Source organism: Rana temporaria, chromosome 8, assembly GCF_905171775.1.
Source record: "Rana temporaria chromosome 8, aRanTem1.1, whole genome shotgun sequence".
NCBI classification, from domain to species: domain Eukaryota; kingdom Metazoa; phylum Chordata; class Amphibia; order Anura; family Ranidae; genus Rana; species Rana temporaria.
In genome coordinates, this window is record NC_053496.1 from 28985515 (window position 1) to 29008958 (window position 23444).

The following is a 23444-nucleotide window of genomic DNA, read 5'->3' on the forward strand; positions in this document are numbered from 1 at the left end:
TAGGGCAGTGGATGGTGTCAGTAGAGCAGTGGATAGTGTCAGTAGGGCAGTAAATGGTATCAGTAGGGCAGTGGATGGTGTCAGTAGAGCAGTGGATGGTGTCAGTAGGGCAGTAAATGGTATCAGTAGGGCAGTGGATGGTGTCAGTAGAGCAGTGGATGGTGTCAGTAGGGCAGTAAATGGTATCAGTAGAGCAGTGGACAGTGTCAGTCGTTTTTTTTTCTCTTTTTTAATTAGGAGCCCCGTTGACGGCTTTGGTGAAATATCAGCAGGGGGAATCTGCACCGCACGGGGTGGTTAGGATGTGCCCAGGCACACTCGGCACACACCCTGCGCACGCCTATAAGCGGGGGTACAGTTGTGGCCAAAAGTTTTGAGAATTACACAAATATTAGTTTTCACAAAGTTTGCTGCTAAACTGCTTTTAGATCTTTGTTTCAGTTGTTTCTGTGATGTAGTGAAATATAATTACACGCACTTCATACGTTTCAAAGGCTTTTATCGACAATTACATGACATTTATGCAAAGAGTCAGTATTTGCAGTGTTGGCCCTTCTTTTTCAGGACCTCTGCAATGCGACTGGGCATGCTCTCAATCAACTTCCTGGCCAATTCCTGACTGATAGCAACCCATTCTTTCATAATCACCTCTTGGAGTCTGTCAGAATTAGTGGGTTTTTGTTTGTCCACCCGCCTCTTGAGGATTGACCACAAGTTCTCAATGGGATTAAGATCTGGGGAGTTTCCAGGCCATGGACCCAAAATATCAACGTTTTGGTCCCCGAGCCACTTAGTTATCACTTTTGCCTTATGGCACGGTGCTCCATCGTGCTGGAAAATGCATTGTTCTTCACCAAACTGTTGGATTGTTGGAAGAAGTTGCTGTTGGAGGGTGTTTTTGTACCATTCTTTATTCATGGCTGTGTCTTTGGGCAAAATTGTGAGTGAGCCCCCCACTCCCTTGGATGAGAAGCAACCCCACACATGAATGGTCTCAGGATGCTTTACTGTTGGCATGACACAGGACTGATGGTAGCGCTCACCTTTTCTTCTCCGGACAAGCCTTTTTCCTGATGCCCCAAACAATCGGAAAGAGGGTTTAATCGGAGAATATGACTTTGCCCCAGTCCTCAGCAGTCCATTCCCCATATTTTCTGCAGAAGATCAATCTGTCCCTGATGGTTTTTTTTGGAGAGAAGTGGCTTCTTTGCTGCCCTTCTTGACACCAGGCCATCTTCCAAAAGTCTTCGCCTCACTGTGCGTGCCGACGCGCTCACACCTGCATCCTGCCATTCCTGAGCAAGCTCTGCACTGGTGGCACTCCGATCCCGCAGCTGAATCCTTTTTAGGAGACGGTCCTGGCGCTTGCTGGACTTTCTTGGGCACCCTGAAGCCTTCTTCACAAATGCAGTGGAATTTTTTTTTTATGGGATTAAAGCGGGGGTTCACCCACACAGGACACTTTTTCCCCTTAGATGGATGCTCGTTTTGTCTAGGGGAATCGGATAGTTGTTTTAAAATATGATCCGTACTTACCGTTTACGAGATGCATCTTCTCCGCCGCTTCCGGGTATGGGCTGCGGGACTGGGCGTTCCTATTTTGATTGACAGTCTTCCGAGAGGCTTCCGACGGTCGCATCCATCGCGTCACGATTTTCCGAAAGAAGCCGAACGTCGGTGCGCAGGCGCAGTATAGAGCTGCACCGACGTTCGGCTTCTTTCGGCTACTAGTGACGCGATGGATGCGACCATCGGAAGCCTCTCGGAAGACTGTCAATCAAGAAGGAACGCCCGCTCCCAAAGACCCATACCCGGAAGCGACGGAGAAGATGCAGCTCGAAAACGGGTAAGTACGGATCATATTTTAAAACAACTAGCCGATTCCCCTAGACAAAACGAGCATACATCTAAGGGGAAAAGAGAAAAAAAAATTAATTGGGTGAACTCCCGCTTTAAGTTAATTTTCATGGCAAAGAGGAACTTTGCAATTAATTGCAATTCGTCTGATCACTCTTCATAACATTCTGGAGTATATGCAATTTCCCATCTCAAACACTGAGGCAGCAGACTTTGTGAACATTAGTATTTGTGTCTTTCTCAAAACTTTTGGCCATGGCTGTATGGTGTTAGTTCACCTTTTCATTTTTTTTTTACCAAAAATAAAAAGCAAACTAACCCTTCAAGAATTAATAAGTTGCAATATACCGTATTTATTGGGGTATAGCGCGCTCCAGCGTATAGCGCGCACCCCTAAAGTTGCAGCGGATTCCTGTGGAAAAAAGTTTTTTTGTACTTACAGTTTCGGTGTCTTGTGCGGCGTCCATCGGCGGCCTCGTCGGGTCCGGCGTCCGTCTGCGGCTTCGGGTGTCCTCTTCGTCGGGTGCGGCGTCTTCGCGTCCTCCCCGCTCGTTTCCCGCGCCGAGTTTGAATACTGCGCCGACGTATACAGAGTGCAGTACACTCGTGTATTGTCGGGCAGGCTCGGCAACTCTTGCGCTGACGTCCTGTACGTCCAGGACGTGAGCGCGGAAGGAGCCGAGACTGCCCGAGTGTACTGCGCTCGGTATATGTCGGCGCAGTATTCAAACTCGGCGCGGGAAAGCGGGTATCGGCGTATACCGCGCACCCACGATTTTGCCCTGATTTTGCCCTGATCGATAAATACTGTAATACATTTTTGTTTTCGGGGTTTAATACCACTTTAACGTTTCCTAGAGCAATTCTAGGGCGAACGTCGCGATTGCTGAGCGAAGGCAATCTCTACTCCGTCCCACAACCTTGTCACGTGGCCTCCGATGTGTTTAAAGTAAATAGGAAGGCAGCTCTGCCAGTTGACATGGCAGTTAATAAGTGAACTGAGGCCAGTTCACCTGGTGGGAGCGCGGGGCAGGGGGAGGAGGGCTGGGAGTTTGGAGGAGGAAGGGGGGCCGGGGGGGGGGGGGTTCTTTGACAAACAAACGTTAGAAATGAAGGCTGTAAGTCACTCTGTAGGATGCTGTACAGGGAGGGGCTCTGCCAGAGTAAAGTTGAGTCCCCCCTCTCAGACTGAGCTGCAGTGGGCTGGCAGTTCTCTGTGTAACTAGAGCAGAGTGATTGCAGGGGGAGAAGGATCAGGAGAGCTTTGTATATGGGACACCAAGGAAAGGCTGCAGGAATGAAGGTGACACTCTACTGCCTCCTCCAACTTCTCCTCCTGTGTAAGGTGTCACTCAGCATCAGCTTCAAATACCACCGCTATGAGGAACTCATGCAAACCTTGTACGACGTGCACAGCTCCTGTCCTTACATCACCAGGATCTACAGCGTGGGGCGCAGCCACCTAGGGAGACACTTGTACGTCATTGAGTTCAGCGACTATCCCGGGGTCCACGAGCCACGTAAGTACCCAACCGCCATGGCGCTACCAAATCTTCATAGATTTAAACTTTTTTCAATAATAAAAAAAAAAAAACGAGAGGATTCCTCCATCCACACATGAAAGGTGAATGGAAGAATCCTCCCCGCTGAGACATTGGGGTTGCTTTACTAAAGGCAAATACATAGCTCCCCACTGTCCCTGATTTCGAGGGACTGTCCCTGATTTGGAGCAATGTCCCGCTTTCCCTCTCATTTGTCCCTCATTTTGATCCCATCTATATAGATGTACCGTATTTATCGGCGTATACCGCACACTTTTTTGCCCTGAAAATCAGGGCAAAATCGTGGGTGCGCGATATACGCCGATACCCGCTTTCCCGCGCCGAGTTTGAATACTGCGCCGGCATATACTGAGCGCAGTACACTCGTGTATAGTCGGGCATTCTCGGCTCATCTCGCGCTCACGTCCTGGACGTACAGGACGTGAGCGCGACAGTAGCCGAGCCTGCCCGAGTGTACTGCGCTCGGTATATGCCGGCGCAGTATTCAAACTCGGCGCGGGAAACGAGCAGGTAGGACGCCGCAGAAGGACGCCGGACCCGACGAAGAGGACACCCGAAGCCGCAGACGGACGCCGATGGACGCCGCGCAAGACAACAAAACTGTGAGTACAAAAATCTTTTTTCCACAGGAATTTCGGGGCAATTTTATCTTTTTATCTTTCAAAAAGTGTTTGCCAGTGCTTAACCCTTCATCCAACTTCTAAATTGTTGCACTTGTTAATTGTAAACCAATATAAAGGAATAGTAGTGGTAAAAAAAAAGTCCTTTGTGACTTTAATTAACTTTTCTTTTTGTTGGTTAATTCTCCTTTAAGTGGGTGTGACAGGGGGCGTGTCCTATGCCTACATACGTTTGCAAGTAGGTGTCCCTCATTCCCATCTGAAAATGTTGGGAGGTATGGAAATAGACTGAGCACTTTGCAAGTACAGTTGCTCCAGAGCTTAATAAATGAGGGAAAGCTCTGCTGACTTCTACCATCCAATCATGTGCAAGCAAAAAAATGTTGTTTTGTTTTTTAATTTTCCTTACCTATGTTTGGGAATTCTTTACAAAGTGAAGTTTTACCATTTACTAAGCCCTGGAGCAAATTCCCATGCAGAGCGCAACTGTGCTTGCAAAGTACACAGTCTATTTGCTTTTAGTAAATCAACCCCCACGTCATAGGTGTGTGCAGCCTATTGCATTGGGGTGTGCGCTCTAAAGCTCAAACACACACGTGTGTGTGTGTGTGTATGTGTGTATATATGGCAGTAGAGCAGAGAGTTTTGTTATAACTTTTTTTTACAATGTTATTATTTTTTTATTATAACTTTTTTAAAATGTTATTATTAATTTTTTTATTATAACTTTTTTTTAAATGTATTATTTTTTTTTATAACTTTTTTACAATTTTATTATTTTTTTTATTATAACTTTTTTTACAAATTTATTATTTTTTTATTATAATTTTTTTACAATTTTTTTTTATTATAACTTTTTTACAATTTTATTATTTTTTTATTATAACTTTTTTTACAAATTTATAATTTTTTTATTATAACTTTTTTACAATTTTATTATTTGTGTTATTATAACTTTTTTTACAAATTTATTATTTTTTATTATAACTTTTTTACAATTTTTTTTATTGTAACTTTTTTACAATTTTTTTTATTATAACTTTTTTTACAAATTTATAATTTTTTTATTATAACTTTTTATAAATGTTATTATTTTTTTATTATAACTTTTTTTTTTTTTTTTTATAAATGTATTATTTTTTTATTATAACTTTTTTTACAATTTTATTATTTTTTTATTATAACTTTTTTTACAAATTTATAATTTTTTTATTATAACTTTTTATAAATGTTATTATTTTTTTATTATAACTTTTATTTTTTATTTTTTTACAAATGTATTATTTTTTTATTATAACTTTTTTTACAATTTTATTATTTTTTTATTATAACTTTTTTTTACAAATTTATAATTTTTTTATTATAACTTTTTTTACAAATTTATATTTTTTTTATTAAAAGTTTTTTTTTTTACAAATGTATTATTTTTTTATTATACCTTTTTTACAATTTTATTATTTTTTTTTATTATAACTTTTTTTACAAATTTATTATTTTTTTATTATAATTTTTTTACAATTTTTTTTTATTATAACTTTTTTACAATTTTATTATTTTTTTATTATAACTTTTTTTACAAATTTATAATTTTTTTATTATAACTTTTTATAAATGTTATTATTTTTTTATTATAACTTTTTTTATTTTTTTTACAAATGTATTATTTTTTTATTATAACTTTTTTACAATTTTTTTTTTTTTTTTATTATAACTTTCTTTACAAATTTATAATTTTTTTATTATAACTTTTTTACAATTTTTTTTTATTTATTATTTATTTTCAAAAAAATGTAGGAGCCCTGTTGGGGGGGGGGGGCTTTGGGGAAATATCAGGGAACTAAACAGAACCCTGGATGTCTCACTTTTGAGAGGATAGAGATTCCCAAGTCACCTAGCGCACCCTGCCCCATGCCATGCCTTTGCCCCATGTATTGTGACAGCAGGGACTCCTCCCACTGTCAGAATACACTGACCAGTGGCTGCAGCCCGCTGATCGACAAAAGTCTTCCAACAGCCCGGTTAGACACAAGTCGACTGTTATGCTCCGTACACACGATCGGAATTTCCGTCGGGATAAACTCAGGCGGATTTTTCCGACAGAATTCCGTTCAAGCTGTCTTGCATGCACACTGTCAGACCAAATTCCAAATTTTGCGTGGAACTGCGCTTTAAGTGGTTAAGTGACAGTTATTTTCAGTTAAATCAAATGAGAGTTGAAAATGACAGGTTGAAATAATGATACTTATCCTGGTGCTAAAGCTTTGTGAATTGGCAATGTATGTTATCCAGTGGATGATGTATTAAAAAAAAAAGAAAAGAAGATTGCTCAGTGATTTGAACCCTACAGCTGACATCTCTTGTTCCTGGGTGTGTGTGCAAAAACCTAATCTGAACTCATTTGTGTTATATATATGTTTTTTAGGCTCCAACTGCAGTTTATTGGCGTTTTGGCTTTTTTTTTATTTAAAGCCCATAAACTGAGCTCTATGTTAGCCTATGTGCGAATGCACACCTGGGCGTTTTTTAGTGTTAATGGGCCTGATCCACAAAAACCCTGCGTAACTTAACTTTTGACATTTAAGTTACACCGCCGCAAAATCTCTACCTAAGTGCCCGATCCACAAAGCACTTACCTAGAAATTTTGAGCGGTGTAGCTTAAATCCGTCCGGCACAAGGCGTTCCTAATCTAATGGGGCGAGTCCCATTTAAATTAGGCGCGCTCCCGTGCCGGACGTACTGCGCATGCTCCCGACGTTATTTTCCCGACGTGCTTTGCGCGGTTTTACGTTACGCCGAGTTTTGTGAATCGCGCCGGGTAAAAAAAGTTGCATCGGGAAAAAAAAGAGATGCGGCGGGAAAAAAAATATTTAAAAAAAATTTTGACAGCGTCGCGGGAAAGAAGGGTCTACTTTTACATGGTGTACTAACTTTACACTTTGTAAAAGCAGCCCTAATTTTGCGACGGCAAACTAATACTTTCGGAGAAAAAACGAAGCGTAAAAGCTTTGTGGATCTCCGTAAGTGCTAATTTGCATACCCGACGCTGGATTTCGACGAGAAATGCCCCCAGCGGCGGCTGCGGTACTGCATCCTAAGATCCGACAGTGTAAGTCCCTTACACATGTCGGATCTTCTGCCTAACTATGAGAAACTGATTCTGTGGATCAGTTCCATAGATAGAAACAGGGATACTACTGATACGCCGGCGTATCCCTTTTGTGGATCAGGCCCAATGAGCTTTGGAGTTTATTGGCTTTTTTCTGAACGCCCGAAATTTGCGTTCAAAGTGCCGTTTTTTGGCGGAAAAAAACGCTGAAAAAAGCAAAATGCTGAAAAACGCTGAAAAACGCTGAAAAACGCCGGTGCCAACCTTTTTTTTTACGTTTTTTAATCCATTGAAAAAAAAAGTAAAAAAAAAAGCTACACTGAAAAACGCTGATTAAAGCTATTGTACGCTAAAAAACGCTGAAAGGCTCCCTGCAAAGCTACTGACGTTTTTTTATAGCTTTTATCAGCTTCAGTGTGCATATTTGTAAATGATTCGCTGTTAAAAAAATATCATTTTTATTCTACTCTCGTCCATTTTTGCCTACAAAGTCCGATCTAGAGCCCTATCAATTTAACCCCATACCCAGGATATCTACCTGCAAACGTATGTAGGCATAGGACACACCCCCCTAAAGGAGAATTAACCCAAAAAAAGTTAAATAAATCCAGAAGGACTTTTTTTTTACCACTACTTTTCCTTTATATTGGCTTTTAAAATTTACAAATGCAGCAATTTAGAAATTGGATGAAAGGTTTAGCACTCGGAAACACTTTTTGAAAGTACAGTCCCTGACCAAAGTCTTGTCGCTTCTCTATTTTGTAGAAACTCCTGCTATTAACCTGACTTTTAATTAATCAATTGGTGTTAGAAATAGCTCATATGAAAAGCTAAAGCCCTCCCAAATGATGTTTAATGCACTGAAATAAATTAGTTTTACTGAAAAAAAGATGTATCATTTAATCAAGACAGAAAGGTCAAATTTTGGCAAGACAAAAGTTTTGTCGCCTATACAGATATTGAACAACTTTACTGAAAACCCAAAAATATGTCAGCAAATTACCGTATTTATCGGGGTATTGCGCGCTCCGGCGTATAGCGCACACCCCTAAAGTGGACCTGCATTCCTGTGGAAAAAAGATTTTTGTACTTACAGTTTTGGTGTCTTGCGCGGCATCTATCGGCGGCCTCGTCGGGTCCGGCGTCCGTCTGCGGCTTTGGGTGTCCTCTTCGTCGGGTCTGGCGTTCTTCTGTGGCGTCCTTCCCGCTCGATCCCCGCTTTCCCGCGCCGAGTTTGAATACTGCGCCGGCATATATCGAGCGCAGTACACTCGTGTATAGTCGGGCAGACTTGGCTACTCTCGCGCTCACGTCCTGTACGTCCAGGACGTGAGCGCGAGAGGAGCCGAGCCTGCCCGACTATACACGAGTGTACTGCGCTCAGTATATGTCGGCGCAGTACACTCATGTATAGTCGGGCAGGCTCGGCTACTCTCGCGCTCACGTCCTGGACGTACAGGATGTGAGCGCGAGAGGAGCCGAGCCTGCCTGACTATACACGCGTGTACTGCGCTCGGTATATGCCGGCGCAGTATTCAAACTCGGCGCGGGAAAGCAGGTATCGACGTATATCGCGCACCCACGATTTTGCCCTGATTTTTAGGGCAAAAAAGTGCGTGGTATACGCCGATAAATACGGTAAGTAGTGGTGTTGTGAGATCCAAATGTAATATCTTGTATGACTTCCATGAGCTTGAAGGACAGCATCCATGCGGTTTGGCAAGGATTCATACAATTTATTGATGAAGTCATCAGGAATATCAATGAAAATAGTCCTGCATGCCTCCCAGAGTTCATCAATATTCTTTGATTTCGTCTTCCATGCTTCCTCTTTCATCCTACACCACATATGCTCAATGATGTTCATGTCTGGTGACTGGGCTGGCCAATCCTGGAGCACCTTGATCTTCTTTGCCTTAAGGAAGTTTGATGTGGAGATGGAAGTATGCGATGGAGCACCATCGTGCTGTAAAATTTGGCCTTTTTTATGGTTGGGAATATAAGAGGTAGCTAAGATTTCTTATTATTTTAGACTATTGATGTTGCCTTCCACCCTGCAGATCCCTCGCACACCCCCATACTGGATGTAACCCCAGACCATGATTTTGCCTCCACCAAACTTCACTGTTTTCTGGGTAAATCTCGGCTCCATGTGGGTTCCAGTAGGTCTCCTGCAATATTTGTGGCAACAAATTCAACAGAAGATTCATCTAAAAAATCCACCTTCTGCCACTTTTCCAGAGTCCATCCTTTTAGCAGGCTGTGGCCCTTGGCAAATGCCACACGGTTTTTCAATTGTCTTTTGTTTAGTGCTGGCTTATGGGCACTGATTCGACCATGGAGGCCATTTCGAGACAGAATCCGACAAACTAGTCTGGTTGACACAGGGACTTTAGGTGACCAGGTCTCGTGGAGCTCTGCTGCAGTGGAAAATGGTCTGGCCTTGGATTTTCGAGCCAACCAACGGTCCTCTCGGGCAGTTGTCTTGCAGGGTCGGCCTGACCTGGCCTTGTCCAAAACGTCTCCAGTCTCTTCAAATCTTTTTTTTTATCCTCTGAACTTGACGCTGAGACACATTGAAGGTGTCTGCCACATCAGCAGTGGATCTGGTCTTCAACCTCTTGATAATCAACACTTTAGTCTCTGGGTGAATCTTAGGCATGTAGCGCTCACCCCCGAAGGAGCCGCTGATTAGTTTTGGGACCGGCTTTCTAAGTTACCTTCCTGACTTGGTCTAGGGGTGACTTCTGTGAGTGTAAGCAAAGAGCAAGTGTCCAGACACCAATTCAGTTTTTCAATGCTTTATTCCAAGGCCAAACCTGGCCAACATCAACATGACACACGATAAAGAAGGTTGATGAGCTTAGAGGAACTTTTAGTATCAGGCCTTGGATATTCAGAGAGAGCAAGCTTGCTCCCAGCAATCGTGTAGCTCAATTTGTCGCCACCCCAATCAGGGTGGGTAAAGTGCCCCCGGACAGGCAGCTATCTCAGGCCTGGCAGCTGGAGCGTCACCTATAAATCACTGGGAGGAAACAGACCTCTGCCACAGGCCCGACTCAAGGCCTCTGCCACAGGCTGGATAATTTTGGATTTGTGATAAAACAGTTTGAGCAAATCCTCCCAGTCAGTTCAATCAATGTCACCCACTGACAGCTTGAGCATACCCGTCATACGGTGTGGTGAACGGATCTCCGATGGTTCGTCTGGGCCTCCTGGACAACCTCTAGTTCTAGGTTCTCCCGGGCCGATCCCCCATCGCACAGCTCCCAGCTTAGGATCCTCTCAGCAGAAGGCAGGGACCCAGCAAGTCGCTGGGGCCCCTTTCAATAGTAGGAAGAGGCTCCGCATGGTACACGGCCTCAGCATGGCAGGACACGGTGGCGGGGCCCATGGATGCGCGTACCCTGAAGGTGGGTACGGCACCTGGAACTCGGGCCCCACAAGCAGAACCCGCCAAAAGCGGCTGCCCCAGATATATGCCCCCCCAGCATGCCTAACGAGGGAACACTCCTCTGATTGGCTGCTGGGAGCAGGTGGGTCTGCCAGAATCCCACTAGCGCCAACTGCCGCCCAGGGGTGTCAACGTACCCCTGGAGCGCAGACTGACCTACAGGACAAATTCTGGAATGGACAGCAGCCTGAATTTCCATAATTTGTGAATGGGAGTAAAACTAAGCCTCCCATTCCCCACTAACTTTAGTGTAGCGCCCGTACTGAAAGTAGGGGGGCGCTACAGGCATGTTTGCAGAGGTCTAGTTGCAGTTGAGAAGGTCTAGTGTACTGGTGTTCTTTTTATACACACATGAGACCTAATTGATCCATTATTAGTCACAGGTGAAGCTCATATAACAAGGCGACAACACTCAAAATCCCAGATTGTCAAAGGACTTACGACGGCGCAGCGCCATGTACGCCGTCGTAAGTCCTAATGTGACCCGTCGTATCTATGCGTCTGATTCTTAGAATCAGTTACGCATAGATATCCATTAGATCCGACAGGCGTAAGTCTCTTACGCCATCGGATCTAAACTGCATTTTTTTTCACCACTAGGTGGCGCTTCCGTCGAATTCCGCGTTGAGTATGAAAATTAGCTAGATACGCGAATTCCCAAACGTATGCGCGGCCGACGCAGTAAAGTTACGACGTTTACGTTAGGCTTTTCCCGGCGTAATGTTGCCCCTGCTATATGGTGGCATAAGTGCGGCGAAACAATGTTAAGTATGGCCGTCGTTCCCGCGCCAAAATTTGAAAAGTTGCGTCGTTTGCGTAAGTCGTCCGTGAATGGTGCTGGACGTCATGTACGTTCACGTCGAAACCAATGACGTCCTTGCGGCGTACTTTGGAGCAATGCACACTGGGAATTCCACGGACGGCACATGCGTCGTTCCGAAAAAACGTCAATCACGTCGGGTCACAGTAGTTTTGCATAAAACACGCCCCCCTGATCCAAATTTGAATTAGGCGTGCTTACGCCGGCCGAATTACGCTACGCCCCTGCAACTTACGGAGCAAGTGCTTTGAGAATACAGCACTTGCCCGTCTAAGTTGCGGAGGCATAACGTAAATCGGATACGTTACGCCGCCGCAAGGATACGCCATTCTACAAGAATCTGGCCCAATGGGCTTTACCAATCTGTGAATATTAGAATACTTTTTGTCAGTTGCACTGAAACATTATTACAAAAATGACCCGTTTCTTGTAGCAAAATCTTGATTAGAAATATATTTTAGCGGCACTTCAGGTCAATTTGTACACAAGCGACAAGACTTTTGTCAGGGACTGTACAACTTTTTGAAAGTATTACAACTATATAGATCAGACCAAAATGAGGGACAAATGCGGGGGAAAGAGGGACATTGCTCCAAATCAGGGACAGTCCCTCGAAATCAGGGACAGTTGGGAGCTATGAATACGGATGTGGCTTCAGGAGAGTTGTTCTAATTTTTGCTAATCCAAACTAAATTGAGGGGGATTTACTAAAGTGGGAAGTTTTTGTGTTAAACATTCAATCGAGTGCAGGTGGTGTTGCTTTTCTTCTTCTTTTTTTTTCTTTCTTTTATTCCGCTGCCCAGGAAATTTAAAGCTAGCTTGGATTGAGTTTAATTAAGCCCAGTGTGCCGGGAGACAGACAGACTTTTCCAGACAGAGGCTCATACAGTTATATAATATAGAGTATATTTTGTGATATGTAGACTAGTAATATCCAGAGAGTATGTAGAAGTCTCCAGACAACGAGGAAGCGATCTGCCAATTACATAAGGTTGCAGTGCAGCCTGTGGCTGTGTGCTGGCTGCCATTGCTGGCAGAGGCAGGCAACAAAATGACAGCTGGAAGCCTATTCTATGGGATTAGTGGGCAGGAAGTCTGCGCTGGAAAATAAACTCCACTCTACCAACTCCTCTTCTGTTCTGATCATTTCCTCGTCTTCAGACAGTTTATACATGAAGGCGATTCAGACGTCTTCTAAATAAAGCCAAGCGTTATGCAACTTCTACAGTTGTGCGTTAAAGGGGAAGTATAGTGTATTGTCCCTGAGCACTTATTTCAGGTTCATGTGAAAGTCACTTTTTATTTATCTTTTACATTTTTTTTTTTTTTTTGCATTTTTCACTTTTTTTAACACACTTGCCACACTTTTGTTGTATTTAAAATAGAGATTTGTGGGTCAAGCACTAGAGGGAGCACTCAGTGGCTCAGTGCAATCACTGCGCTTCTTTTCCCAGCATCTTCTCCTCTGGTTCTTAAAGGATCAGTAAAGATATATATATATATATATATTTTAAATAACAAACATGTTATACTTACCTCCACTGAGCAGCTCATTTTGCACAGAGTGGCCCCGAACCTGGTCTTCTGGGGTCCCCCGGCGGCTGTTTCGGCTTCCCCCCGCAAGTACTCAACACCTTCATTCGAGCATGCAAGCATGGTGTTGAGTTCTTGCGGGCGCGCTCCCGTGATACAGCCGGCGGCCATAGCCGCTCATTGTATCACTCAGCCCCGCCCCCCGGCGCGCCGCATCATTGGACGTGATTGACAGCAGCGTGAGCCAATGGCTGCACTGCTTTCAATCTATCCACTGTAACCAATCAACAGCCCGGCTGACCGGCCAAGAGGATGTCGGGGGTGAGCGCATAGAATGCATTAAGGTGAAAAAACATTTACCTTTACAACCCCTTTAACAGCGGGATGTGGAGGCAGCTGCTAATTTTCAGGTTCTCTCATACTAATCCTACTCACAGGGCTGCTGTTAGAAACCACATACAGCCTACCTGACAGGGCCCCCCTTCCTGGCCAAAAGTGACTGAGGACGTAGATTCATCAGTCCCTTGCTTTGCAGCCTCAGCAGTTTAACCCTTTCATGCCTAAGCCTATTTCTGACAGTTTTTTTTAAATGATCCATTTTTGTGTCATCAAGTTCTAAATAACTGCACTCTCTAACATTTTTGATACCGGAATAAATTTAAGTTGTATCATATTTTGGTGAAGATCATCATTTGTTGCTACAGGTAACCTCTTTTAAAATAACCTTTTCTTAGGCTATTTCACTTCCCCAGTCCTTTCTTTATCAATTTATAGATATTTCTGACACTTGTTGCTTTCAGGTTAAAATCTGTATTTTTTGCTAGAAAATTACTTAGAACCCCCAAACATTATATATATATATATATATATATATATATATATATATATATATATATATATATATATATATATATATATATTTTTTAGTAGAGAATTTAGAGAATAAAATGGCGATCGTTGCAATATTTTATGTCACACTGTATTTGCGCATCGGTCTTTCAAACACAAGTTTTTGGGGGAAAACCACACTTTCATGAATAAAAAAAAAACGAAACAGTAAAGTTAGCCCAATTTTTTTGTATAATGGGAAAGATGATGTTATTTTGAGTAAATAGATACCTAACGTGTTATGATTTGAAATTGCACACACTCCTGGAATGGCGACAAGCTACGGTACCTAAAAATCGCCATAGGCGGGGCTTTAAAAAACAAAATTACCAGGTTAGAGTTACAGAGGAGGTCTAGTGCTAGAATTATTGCTCTCGAAAAAATAAATGATAGTCCTAAACACATCTAGAAATGATGTAACTGTACATATACTATGTATTCCTAAGAGTCATTGTAGCAGCAAGTGTTTGTAAAAGTGTCTAGTGTATATTCAAGACTAAAAAGGAGGGCAAGTGAGATGTTCCTGGTCAAAACGCAGTGGGAAAATTGTCCCAATTAGGACTGGTGGTGGTGAGTATGAAGCACGCTCCTTATTGGTGGTCAGTAGGAAGAATGTCCCTTACATTGGTGATCAGTGAGAAGAATGTTCCTTACATTGGTGATCAGTGAGAAGAATGTCCCTTACATTGGTGATCAGTGGGAAGAATGTCCCTTACATTGGTGATCAGTGAGAAGAATGCCCCTTACATTGGTGATCAGTGGGAAGAATGTCCCTTACATTGGTGATCAGTGAGAAGAATGCCCCTTACATTGGTGATCAGTGGGAAGAATGTCCCTTACATTGATGATCAGTGGGAAGAATGTTCCTTACATTGGTGATCAGTGAGAAGAATGCTCCTTTTATTGGTGATCAGTGGGAAGAATGTTCCTTACATTGTTGATCAGTGAGAAGAATGTTCCCCACATTGGTGATCAGTGGGAAGAATGTTCCTTACATTGGTGATCAGTGAGAAGAATGTTCCTTACATTGGTGATCAGTGAGAAGAATGTTCCTTACATTGGTGATCAGTGGGAAGAATGTCCCTTACATTGGTGATCAGTGAGAAAAATGTTCCTTACATTGGTGATCAGTGAGAAGAATGTTCCTTACATTGGTGATCAGTGGGAAGAATGTTCCTTACATTGGTGATCAGTGAGAAGAATGTCCCTTACATTGGTGATCAGTGGGAAGAATGTTCCTTACATTGGTGATCAGTGAGAAGAATGCTCCTTACATTGGTGATCAGTGGGAAGAATGTTCCTTACATTGGTGATAAGTGGGAAGAATGTTCCTTACATTGGTGATCAGTGGGAAGAATGTTCCTTACATTGGTGATCAGTGGGAAGAATGCTCCTTACATTGTTGATCAGTGAGAAGAATGTTCCTTACATTGGTGATCAGTGGGAAGAATGTCCCTTACATTGGTGATCAGTGAGAAAAATGTTCCTTACATTGGTGATCAGTGAGAAGAATGTCCCTTACATTGGTGATCAGTGGGAAGAATGTTCCTTACATTGGTGATCAGTGAGAAGAATACTCCTTACATTGGTGATCAGTGGGAAGAATGTTCCTTACATTGGTGATCAGTGGGAAGAATGTTCCTTACATTGGTGATCAGTGGGAAGAATGTCCCTTACATTGGTGATCAGTGGGAAGAATGTCCCTTACATTGGTGATCAGTGGGAAGAATGTCCCTTACATTGGTGATCAGTGGGAAGAATGTTCCTTACATTGGTGATCAGTGGGAAGAATGTCCCTTACATTGGTGATCAGTGGGAAGAATGTTCCTTACATTGGTGATCAGTGAGAAGAATGCTCCTTACATTGGTGATCAGTGAGAAGAATGTTCCTTACATTGGTAGTCATTGGGAAGAATGCTCTTTACATTGGTGGTCAGTGAAAATAATGCTCCTTAATGGTGGTCAGTAGGAGGATTGCTCATTACATTGGTGGTCATTGGGAAGAATATACACACACAGTACAGACCAAAAGTTTGTAGATTTACACTGAAGGCATCAAAACTATGAATTAACACATGTGGAATTATACATAACAAAAAAGTGTGAAACAACTGAAAATATATTTCATATTCTAGGTTCTTCAAAGTAGCCACCTTTTGCTTTGATTACTGCTTTGCACACTCTTGGCATTCTCTTGATGAGCTTCAAGAGGTAGTCACCTGGCGCAGTACCCCATCACTCTCCTTCTTGGTCAAATAGCCCTTACACAGCCTGGAGGTGTGTTTGGGGTCTTTGTCCTGTTGAAAAATAAATGATGGTCCAACTAAACGCAAACCGGATGGAATAGCATGCCGCTGCAAGATGCTGTGGTAGCCATGCTGGTTCAGTTTGCCTACAATTTTGAATAAATCTCCAACAGTGTCACCAGCAAAGCACCCCCACATCATCACACCTCCTCCTCCATGCTTCACGGTGGGAACCAGGCATGTAGAGTCCATCCGTTCACCTTTTCTGCGTCGCACAAAGACACGGGGGTTGGAACCAAAGATCTCAAGTTTGGACTCATCAGACCAAAGCACAGATTTCCACTGGTCTAATGTCCATCCCTTGTGTTCTTTAGCCCAAACAAGTCTCTTCTGCGTGTTGCATTTCTTTAGCAGTGGTTTCCTAGCAGATATTCTACCATGAAGGCCTGATTCACACAGTCTCCTCTTACCAGTTCTAGAGATGTGTCTGCTGCAAAAGGTGGCTACTTTGAAGAACCTAGAATATGAAATATATTTTCAGTTGTTTCACACTTTTTTGTTATGTATAATTCCACATGTGTTAATTCATAGTTTTGATGCCTTCAGTGTGAATCTACAATTTTCATAGTCATGAAAATAAAGAAAACTCTTTGAATGAGGTGTGTCCAAACTTTTGGTCTGTACTGTAACTAAAAAAGACCATTGATGTCAACCCCTAGAACCCTCAGGAGGGACCCTGGTACTAGAGACTGGTGTAGAATGACAGCGGTTACAGTAGCAGCAGAGCAGACAAATCCCAGACTGTGTAGGTAAACATCAATCACTGTATCTGTATTGTTTTGTCGACAAGTGGAAATAATAGCATTAGCATTTAATTGTCCTAATTGTTTGGTGTTTCCTCGCATTGCTTGCATTCCTAATCTATTATCTCTTTAATGTATTACTGGGAGGGGATCGCCAGAGGTGATGATTATCAATACAGATGCTTGAATGCTTTGTTTTCAGTGAAGATAACACCTCCCTATCAACCTACACAGTTCAAAGAATCCAAAAGATAAAACTAGCTTTAATGTGTCTTTAACCCCCCCCCCCCCCACCCCCAGTATATATATTATAATTATAAAGAATGGATGCAGTGCTAATAATCTAAACGTATTATAAATATTCAGGTATTGAAAAGAAAAATATATTCTAATATATATATATATATATATTTATAAAGAATTATAATTATTCTATTAAGTTTTTTGTATTTAAGACTTTTGGTGCTGGCAGCTTTATTTTGCACACTATATTTACATTTAGTTTTTTCACATACCACATCTAGCACAGTTTTTTTACACACACACACACACATATATATATATATATATATATATATATATATATATATATATATAATTTTGTAAGCTTACCAGTCCTGTGGCAGTTACATTTTTAATTTTTATTTAATTTCTTTCTGATTTTTTTTTCCTTTTCTTATCACCTAGTAATCCAACCCTTACCACACTTCCTGTCCTAAAGCGGCATCACTGACTTCCTGCACTGCATCTATGGAGGAGCAGAGTTGTCCCCCAAGGCTCCTCTTACCTCTATTACATAGAGAGGAGGGGCCGGATTCAAAAAAGCCCGGTGTAAATTTATGCGGGCGTAGCGTATCTCAGATATGCTACGCCGCCGTAACTTAGTGAGAAAGAACCTGCGCCCTAAGTTAAGGCGGCGTAGCGTATGTGGTCCGGCGTAAGCCCGCGGAATACAAATTATCCATGCAGTGGGCGTGTTGTATGGTAATGAAGGCTGACCCCACGTAAATTACGTTTTTGACTAACGGCGCATGCGCGTCCATGAACGTATCCCAGTGCGCATGCTCCAAATTGCGCCGCAAATAGTCAATGCTTTCGACGTGAACGTAACTTACGTACAGCCCTATTCGCGAACGACTTACGCAAACAACGTAATCAACGGAAAAATTTGACTCTGGCCCGACGTCCATACTTAACATAGGATACGCCTCATATAGCAGGGGTAACTTTACGCCGGAAAAAGCCTTACGTAAACGACGTAAAAAAATGCGCCGGGCGGACGTACGTTTCTGAATCGGCGTATCTACCTAATTTGCATATTCTACGCGTAAATCTCCGGAAGCGCCACCTAGTGGCCAGCGTAAATATGCAACTAAGATACGTCGGCGTAATAGACTTACGTCAGTCGTATCTTAGCCAAATTTCAGCGTATCTTGCTTTCTGAATACAGAAAGAAGATACGCCGGCGCATGCTAGAATTTACGTGGCGTATCAATAGATACGCCAACGTAAATTCTTTCTGAATCCGGGCCGAGGTCTTTTGAAGTTCTCAGAAAATAGCTGGAAAAACTTGGTGCACAGAACGACACTGGCACTCCGGCAAGATCAACAGATATTTGCTATACTTGCTGAAAATATTGTTGACCTGAAAAAAATAAGAAAACTAAAGCAACCATCACACCTAAGCACTTGAACTCTAGAGATGATCTATTTTTCTGTGATAAAGCTGTGATTGTTGGGGAAATACTTTCCTATCCTGCATTCATAATAAGGGAGGCAGAGGGCAATGTCATCACATCTCGGAATATCTAATAATATGGAGAGTTTCTATTTATTGTTATATCAGATGTTTCTAATCATAAATCCTGTCGGGGTTACATGTTATTAATAACTCCTTTATGGAAGGAAACGTATGCTTTGAGTTAGGATTTTTTTTTTTTCGACCTCTTGTATTTCATAACATTATTCTAACCCAAAAAGTCTTTTGTCACCTTTTGTCCCAGTGACGATTAAAGTTACACAAAAAAATATTATATTTAAAAAAAAGTTATTATACGTTTTGAATGCTTCAGCAGTGATCTCGTCCTTCCATTATTCCCAATCATTTGTGAAAAGTGATCTTACCTAGATGATCCTGAGGGGATTATTGATCAATACAGATGTTTAATTTCTTCATTAAGATTAATTATTTATCAACTTGCACAACCTAAAGGACCAATAAGACAAAGCCAACATTAAATTACAAGCTATTTTTTTTTTTTTTTAAAGAGTGGAGAAGGGTTGGAACCTCTGTCACGTGTTTTTTTTTTTTTTACCCATTGAGTAGATTCTCTATACGTATTGTGTTATCACCCCAGTGGCGTCACTAGGGTTGGTGTCACCCGGTGCAGTAAAACATGGTGTCACCCCCCATCTGTCTAGGCTGCCCAGCACCAAGCAGGCAGCGCACGGGCACAGGGCGCACCCCAAACCAGCCCCTGTAAATGATAGTATAGGGCAGTATAGTGGCAGGTTAGGGTAGTATAGAGTGGTATAGTGGCAGGTTGGTGTAGTGGGGTTGTACAGGGCAGGTTGGGGTGGTATAGTGCAAGTTAGGGTGACATAGGGCAAGTTGGGATGGCATGGGAAAGGTTGGGGTGGTACAGGGCAAGTTAGGGTGACATTGGGCAGGTTGGGGTGGTATAGGGCAAGTTATGGTGGCATAGGGCAGATTGGGGTGGTACAGGGCAAGTTAGGGTGGCACAGGGCAAGTTGGGGTGGCATGGGAAAGTTTGGGGTGGTACAGGGCAGGCTGTGGTGGCACAGGGCAGGCTGGGTGGTACAGGGCCGGCTGGGGTGGTACAGGGCAGGCTGGGGTGGTACAGGGCTGTTTGGGGGGGTACAGGGCAGGCTGGGGTGATATAGGGCTGTTTGGGGTGGTACAGGGCAGGCTGGGGTGGTACAGGGCAGGCTGGGGTGGCACAGAGTAGGCTGGGGTGGTACAGGGCAGGCTGAAATTGCACAGGGCAGGCTGGGCATGTCAGCTAAAAAAAAAAAAAAAAACGGATGGTGTCACCCCTCTAGCGGGTGTCACCCGGTGCGGACCGCACCCCCCGCACCCCCCTAGCAACGCCTCTGGATCACCCAGAAGAAGAATCTCTACAAAGAGCACTTGTTTTAGTAGCACCGAGAAGGGGCAGAACTTCTGCCAGTTGGTAATGGCTACCTGTGTTCCAGCTCGAGTGTTTCACTTCCTGCTTGGTCACTGGAGGAGGAAAAGAAGGGAAATCTCCATAAAGGGGTCCCAGAGTTGAAAAGAAAACTTCTTATCCTTTTCAACTATCCAAACATAATTTCCTTAACCATGTCTTCCCTATAGCTAACATCACCTATTGATGTGAGAACTGTCCTGCAATGGACAGGGGGGAGGAGCTAAGAATGAGTAAATTCCCAGCCTGGATTTATGGAGGTTCGGATCCCGGAACATTTAGGAAATAATTCTAGGTACACCAGAGGGAGTTAGCCAGCGAAATCAGGCAAGTTTTGGCCCAAATTTATCTCTAAAGACAGTGGGCTAGATTCAGATAGAATCGTCTATCTCTCTGCCCGGCGTAACGTATCTCAGATACGTTACGCCGCCGTAATTTAGGGCGCAAGTTCTGTATTCAGAAAGAACTTGCGCCCTTAGTTACGGCGGCGTAACGTATCTGTGTCGGCGTAAGCCTGCTTAATTCAAATGTGGATGATGTGGGCGTGTTTTATGTATATTAACTGTGACCCGCGTACTTGACGTACGCGCATGCGCCGTTCGTGAAAAAATCCCAGTGCGCATGCTCAAAAATCCCCCACAAAACGTCATTGCTTTCGACGTGAACGTAAATTACGTACATCCCTTTTCCCGAACGACTTACGCAAACGACGTAACATTTTCAAAACTCGACGCGGGAACGACGGCCATACTTAACATAGGATACGCCTCATATAGCAGGGGTAACTATACGCCGAAAAAAGCCTAACGTAAACGTCATAAAAAAAATGCGCTGGCCGGACGTACATTTCTGAATCGGCGTATCTAGCTCATTTGCATATTCCTCGCTTAACTATACGGAAGCGCCACCTAGCGGCCAGCGTAAATATGCAGCCTAAGATACGACGGTGTAAAACACTTACGCCGGTCGTATCTTAGGGAAATCTATGCATAACTGATTCTATTAATCAGGCGCATAGATACGATCGGCCGGACTCAGAGATAGGACGGCGTATCTCCTCTCTGAATCTAGCCCAGTTTTTTTTCCCTCCCAACCCCTAAATCTTCAAAAACATACATAATATGGGATGCTACAATAATCCTCAGAGATGGTAGGCAGTAAGTCCCGATATGCAAGAATGACGTATTAAAACAGCAAGTTAATAGTACAAACAGGCCCGGCGGGGAAGCTTATTTCACCGGTGCCACTCAGAAGATTCAGGGATGCAAACAACATCTGTCACAAGGATTGTAGGTGACCTGGCTGGTTTGACCCAAAAGGGAGGTGTCCTGAGAAGGTAGACATAGGCCCTGCTCTATCCCTAACCCACCCAAATCTTTCCCTATCACTGACACTGACCTTGCCAAAACGGGGGAACGTGTGCCTACCCTAGCCACTCGTTTAAAGTGCACCAAAACAAGCAGTCAGAGTCTTAAATAGACTCTGCTTGACCCAACATGGTTGCCAGGGTCACATGGGGCAAATGTAAAACGCAGTTACCCAAATGTACCTATGTACTCACAATCCTTACTTTAAGAGAACCCATGTGGATAGATATATGGAGCTGCCTACTATCTTGTTTTTAAAACATGTGAGTTGTGGCCAGGGCTGGACTGGGACAAAAATTTGGCCCTGGACTTCATCCAGGCTGGCCCACTTTGACAGGTCTCTCACACGGCAGCCGGACAACTCCCGCCATCCCCCCCCCCAGCCACCCAAGCCCCCTCTCCCCCTTCACTAGCCACTAGCCGTTCTACTTTATTAGAGTAGAACGGCTGGTACTGGTACTCTGATAGGCAGGACCAGTGGGGAAGCTAGACATTATTTCACCCGGCACAAAGAATCAGTTTGGTGCCCCCCCCCCTTATGGGACAAGATTAGGCAGAAGTGAGAAGCTCCCAGGCCATAGCTGTTGAGTCAGCTGTCTGTCCCCTCCCCCCATGCTCCTCTGTCGTCCCCCCTGCTCCTCTGGTCCTCCCCCTGCTTCTTTGTTCCCCCCAGGTGAGCGCTGTGGGCAGGGAGAGGAGGTGAGTGCTGCGGGAAGGGAGAGGCAGAGGAGCGGAGGGGGGAGGCGGTCCGCTGTCACTGTAGCCGGCCCACTGAGCCATCGGCCCACCGGGAAACTCCCTGTAGTCCCAATGGCCAGTCCATCCCTGGTTGTGGCTGTCATCCTCATCCTTATATGGCTTTAAAGTGGGCCACCGACCTTGAAAAAGTAGGTAGGTTGGGAGTGTGATGTCACTGAGTGTGAATGTTCCAGGTCTGTGACTCAGCAGGTCGGAAGACCACCGGACAATGTGCAACTTTACAATCAAGTTAGCAATAGCATGCTTCATATTTCCATGTTGGAGTATTCTTCAAGTCTTTTCTATCTTATGGTGTAAAGCTCAGGTATTCAATCAATGTATGTTCTGTTCTCTCCATAGTGGAGCCGGAGTTTAAGTATGTAGCCAACATGCACGGGAATGAGATCCTGGGAAGAGAGCTTCTCCTACAACTGGCTGAGTTTCTGTGTGAAGAGTATCGGAACAGGAATGAGAGGATTGTCCGACTCATTGAGAACACACGGATACATATCATGCCTTCTATGAACCCAGATGGCTATGAAGTTGCTGCAGACCAGGTACTAGTAAGCTCTATCCTTTCATTCAGTGGGCACATTTTGTTTCTAAACTAAATTAATTTCAACCAAATATGTTTGTGTTCCACCAGTAGAACTGCTTCTACAGTGCACATGACAAGGAAATCTTCATCAATACGTGGTCAAATGGATATGTAAGGCCCCGTACTCACGACCAAACATGTCTGCTGAAACTGGTCCGCAGACCAGTTTCAGCAGACATGTTTGGCCGTGTGTTGGCCCGAGCGGACCATTTTGGGACGGATCGGACAGGTTTCCAGCGGACAACTGTTTCCCGGACTTGTTTTAAAACAGTCCGCTGGAAACCTGTCCGCCCGGACATGTACGGTCGTCTGTACAGACCTACCGTACATGTCCTGCCGCCCGCATCCCTCGCATGCGTCGAATGACTTCGACGCATGCGTGGAAGCATATTTAAGGCGGCCCGCCCACGTCGCCGCGTCATTGTCGCGGCGACACCGCGTCATCGACGCGGCGACACCGCGTCATCGACGCGGCGACACCGCGGACACGCCCCGCGTAATGTTTACGCGCGGGCTTCTGTTCGATGGTGTGTATAGCCATCGAACAGAAGTCCCCGGGCAGTCCCCGGCCAGACATGTCCGATGGAAACGGTCTGCAGACCGTTTTCATCGGACATGTCCTGCCGTGAGTACAAGGCCTAACAGGTCGTTAAGGCAGGGCAA

General features: G+C 43.8%; 1 protein-coding gene across 1 annotated transcript in view; it reads left to right on the forward strand.

Moving 5' to 3' along the window:
• Positions 1-2961: 2961 nt before the first annotated feature.
• CPN1 (carboxypeptidase N subunit 1) overlaps positions 2962-23444 on the forward strand; it is a 61776-nt gene continuing 41293 nt past the window's right edge. Inside the window, exons 1-2 of the mRNA XM_040361455.1 lie at positions 2962-3377; positions 22544-22740. Of these exons, the coding sequence (XP_040217389.1) occupies positions 3128-3377; positions 22544-22740 (447 nt within the window). The 5' untranslated portion in view covers positions 2962-3127. The remainder of the gene's footprint in view (positions 3378-22543; positions 22741-23444) is intronic.